Source organism: Antrostomus carolinensis, unplaced genomic scaffold, assembly GCF_000700745.2.
Source record: "Antrostomus carolinensis isolate BGI_N321 unplaced genomic scaffold, ASM70074v2 scaffold4328, whole genome shotgun sequence".
Classification (NCBI taxonomy): Eukaryota; Metazoa; Chordata; class Aves; order Caprimulgiformes; family Caprimulgidae; genus Antrostomus; species Antrostomus carolinensis.
Genome location: NW_010333564.1, coordinates 5,679 through 9,470, shown reverse-complemented (window position 1 = coordinate 9,470; position 3,792 = coordinate 5,679). Strand labels below are relative to the sequence as shown.

The 3,792-nt window shown below is 34.6% G+C and overlaps 1 protein-coding gene across 1 annotated transcript in view; it reads right to left on the bottom strand.

Moving 5' to 3' along the window:
- Positions 1 to 3,246: 3,246 nt before the first annotated feature.
- Positions 3,247 to 3,792, bottom strand: part of LOC104529551 (uncharacterized) — a gene marked incomplete at its 5' end in the record, with an annotated part of 6,074 nt that continues 5,528 nt past the window's right edge. The window contains one exon of the mRNA XM_010173890.1: positions 3,247 to 3,503. Coding sequence (XP_010172192.1) covers positions 3,247 to 3,503 — 257 coding nt within the window. The remainder of the gene's footprint in view (positions 3,504 to 3,792) is intronic.

Below are 3,792 nucleotides of genomic sequence, written 5' to 3'. Positions count from 1 at the left end.
GCAAACTGGTATCACTGCTACCATGATGAGCTACAGCTCTGCTATCTGCTTCACCTCACTCAAAAATTTAAACTGCATAAATCAAAACAGAAAACGAAGAGAACAATTACATCTCAACAAAGCTACAGGGGGGAGAAGGAGGAAATAAACGAAATTTTACCTGATTGCTCCACAAATTAAGAAGGGGAGGATCAAAAATTAAATCCAACTCCAAAACAAGACCACCCCTCTGGCTTAAGCGTGACCTAATACCTTAACTCTGCTCCCACTGAAGTCATTAAAATGTGAATACAAGTAATCCCTAAAACCAGAAACATTATTCTTATACCAAAAATTCAGTGCAAAACTTACAGAATTTGTACATTGTTGACAAATTAAACACTAGGCAGCTTAAAAAAAAATATGACTGTAACAGAACTGATGCAACTCCAGGTGGTTATTTTATAAAATGCAGTGTTTTTTTCTGCTGAAATATAAAATAGCACGTAATAAAGTGACAGAACTGAAGCATTCTGAAAGGACTTTTGTCCTTACAGGTCTAATGCTGTCCATAATCAAATAATTTAAAGAAATGGGCACAAAATCATTTTGATATGAAGACCCCGAGTTTTTATGAAGGAAAAAGGACAAGGCAAAATGAAACGTGAGCGTGTGCTGGTCACATTTATAGGGCACGACATGGAAAATCTGATCTGAAACACATCTGACCTGTGGCAGCTCTCCAGAGCTACGGAGTTTTACACGGTCAGTGTAAGAACAATACGAACAGCCCACGCTCATCCTTAGATGCAGCCTAACCCTTCTCAAATTCATTTTTAAACTGAAATTGAAAACAGAAGTGAGCACAAAGCTATTTTTGGAAAAAAAAAAATGAGACTGTTAAAGGCACATTAATGATATTATCAACTAATTAAGACCACATTCCCTCACAATAATAATTAACACACGAGTAATACAAGGACATACTACGCCCCATACATCCAACCACCACAAAACAAACCCGCAGGACTACAATAATTGTTCTGTAAACAGAAAAAGTGATCAAGACTTTCAAATTTGAATTTCCTGTCAACGCAGTAATCATCATTCAAAACCAAACCCATTCATTAGCTGAAATACCATTACTCTGCAGTTTAAAAAGCGGAGTATAGTTAATTAGTTTCACAAACGCAAAATTAATTTCCTTAAATTAGTTGGTGCAAAGAAATTGCACGTGCACACAAACACTCACACTAAAATAACTCTCTCCACTACCTGTTTTTTTTTAGGCTAAGGCTGAAAATATATTTTTTTAAGTTGAATTCACTTTCTTTAGGGAAAAGAAACCCATAATCTTGCTATACTACGCTTATGATTCCTATCAACCCTTGATTTTCAACTTTATTAGGCTAAGGCTGAAAATATTTTTTTTAAGTTGAATTCACTTTCTTTAGGGAAAATAAACCCATAATTTTGCTTTCCTAAGATTATAATTTCCATCAATTCTCGATTTTCAACTTTATTCAGTGGATTACAATGAGGCTTGTGTAACTTTTTTTCTACCAAGTTATGTAGCTACCACCCCATGAACAGTTAACGATGGTACTATTGAGATTACAACTGCTCTAGAAACATCCACAGATCCAAAAACTACTTGGAACATTTTGCAAGTACATATATAGAGAGATGGAAACAATTCTATAATTATCCACAAAATGTCAAATTCGACATCAAACACTATGGAACGTTTTTTTTCCTTTCAAACTTTGCTCATATCCCCAACTTGATTCACTTTTCAAATAAAAACTGTTCTCCAAAGCCATTCATTAACAGATGGCTACTTAAGAACCTTAGTTGGTTATTAATACATGAGAAGAGATCGTGTAACAGTTGTTAAAGCATTAAAATATTTGTAAATGCCCTAAGAACAAAGCTTGAATTACTCATTCTTTTCTAATTCTCACCCTGGACGTTCACACTGATACATAACAATTCTGATTGTCTAAGCCACAGAATGGAGACGAGTTAACAGCAATTAAATATATTAAATCTTTCATGCAAAATAAAAATAAAAATAAATTAATCAGTGAAACAGCTTTGGTAACCTAGTAAATAGTTAGCTTTGTGTAAATATTTTGCAAACATCCCTTCCCTCAAAAAAAAAATCCCTATACACCATGTGTATATTTATATAATAATATACATATTTCCTGAGTAAATCGTTAAATCTGATTATTCGGAAGATTTGGCAAAATATCCAACTTTATATTACTAAAATAGAATTGTAAATAAACATTTGATAAACACATTAAAATAAATATGGAATGTTTCTGAAAATTATAGTGCCATAAACTTACATTAATAACAAACAATAATTTTTTAGTTAAGTGCATACTATGTTATATAGTTACTGTTTTTTCACCTGCTGAGGAATCAATAAATCTAATTCCTAATCCTGAGTGACAATTTTCAATCACTTGCTAACGTGTAATTCAATGCAGTACTTGCTGCAAATCTATAAAATCCTGGGTTTTTTTCATTTTAAATGGAAAATTTTAAATGGACTATGCTATAGAAAAGCTCAGTTTATATTGGTTTAGCCAGAAACTGAATTGGCAGCACAACTGCTGAAGCATTTCACACATTCACCATTAAATACTGATTATTCTTGTCAAACTGAGCCATAACCTGAATGACCTGACTTCCTGTCACAAAAACCATCCAGGAGTGTGGATTGCTCTGTACAGAGTGACAGGCTGCAAAATACTCAGTGAACACTTTGGCACTTAAAAGAACTATCTAATGGTGAAAAAAAAAATAATCCTGAACAATTATTAAATCCTCTTCAAATATGCTAAATTACATCATTAAAAAATAAAAAGAATAATTAAATTCTACCACAGCCTGGTTTCTCAGGTCATGGCTTGACTCACAGCAGATACGTAGCTTTGGGTAAGCACACAAGGAGATGCTCAGCTATCGTTTAGTTCCCCTTAATAATAAAATTCTTACGTAGCAGACATTGCAACACCAGCAATATTAAAATTGCACTAACACTATTACAGGATGTGTCTCTCAACATCAGAATCACAGTAATTGAATTGCAGCACTGAGCAGTTATGTGAATCCTTTTGCTTTTTGATAACCTATCAAAAAACACCTTCATGGCACTATGGATGACACCTTGTCCATCCCTCCCCATCCTAACCCTTCTGCCTCCCTTTTGTTGTTGTTATTAATTATTATTATTATTATTATTATTTGCTATTATTCCAGAATCCTCATGGGTTCCTCGGATTTTTCTTTTTTGCTTCCTTTGTTTCCATGTTCAACGCTGATTTTTTCTTGTGTGCTTGTGTCTGGAGGACAAAGCTCTTGCCATGTCCTTTCAACAACTTCTTGTTTTACTAGACCACTTGAAGAGGTTTTGGGCAAAGTCATCTGGAACGCGCACCATAGAGCGGTACGAGTCTTACGTGTGGAAGCAGCCAACTCTCTAATGGCAGCTGCTAGAGCCAGAACATCTACAACAGAAAAAAACACGTTAATTAAATTAGTGTACAAGCCTGGTAATACTAATATATTAAAATATTCTGATAATTTGTTCAACCTGTCACTCAAATTGTGCTCAAGAAACAATTAATATGTTGTACCCTGGTACTGCATGGGTTGAATTCCATCAGTTAATGTTCTTCTTTTGCAAACGACAGCTAGAATCATAGAATGGTTTGGATTGGAAGGGACCTTAAAGATCATCCAGTCCCAACCCCCCTGCCATCAGCAGGGACACCTTCCACTAGACCAGGTTGCTCA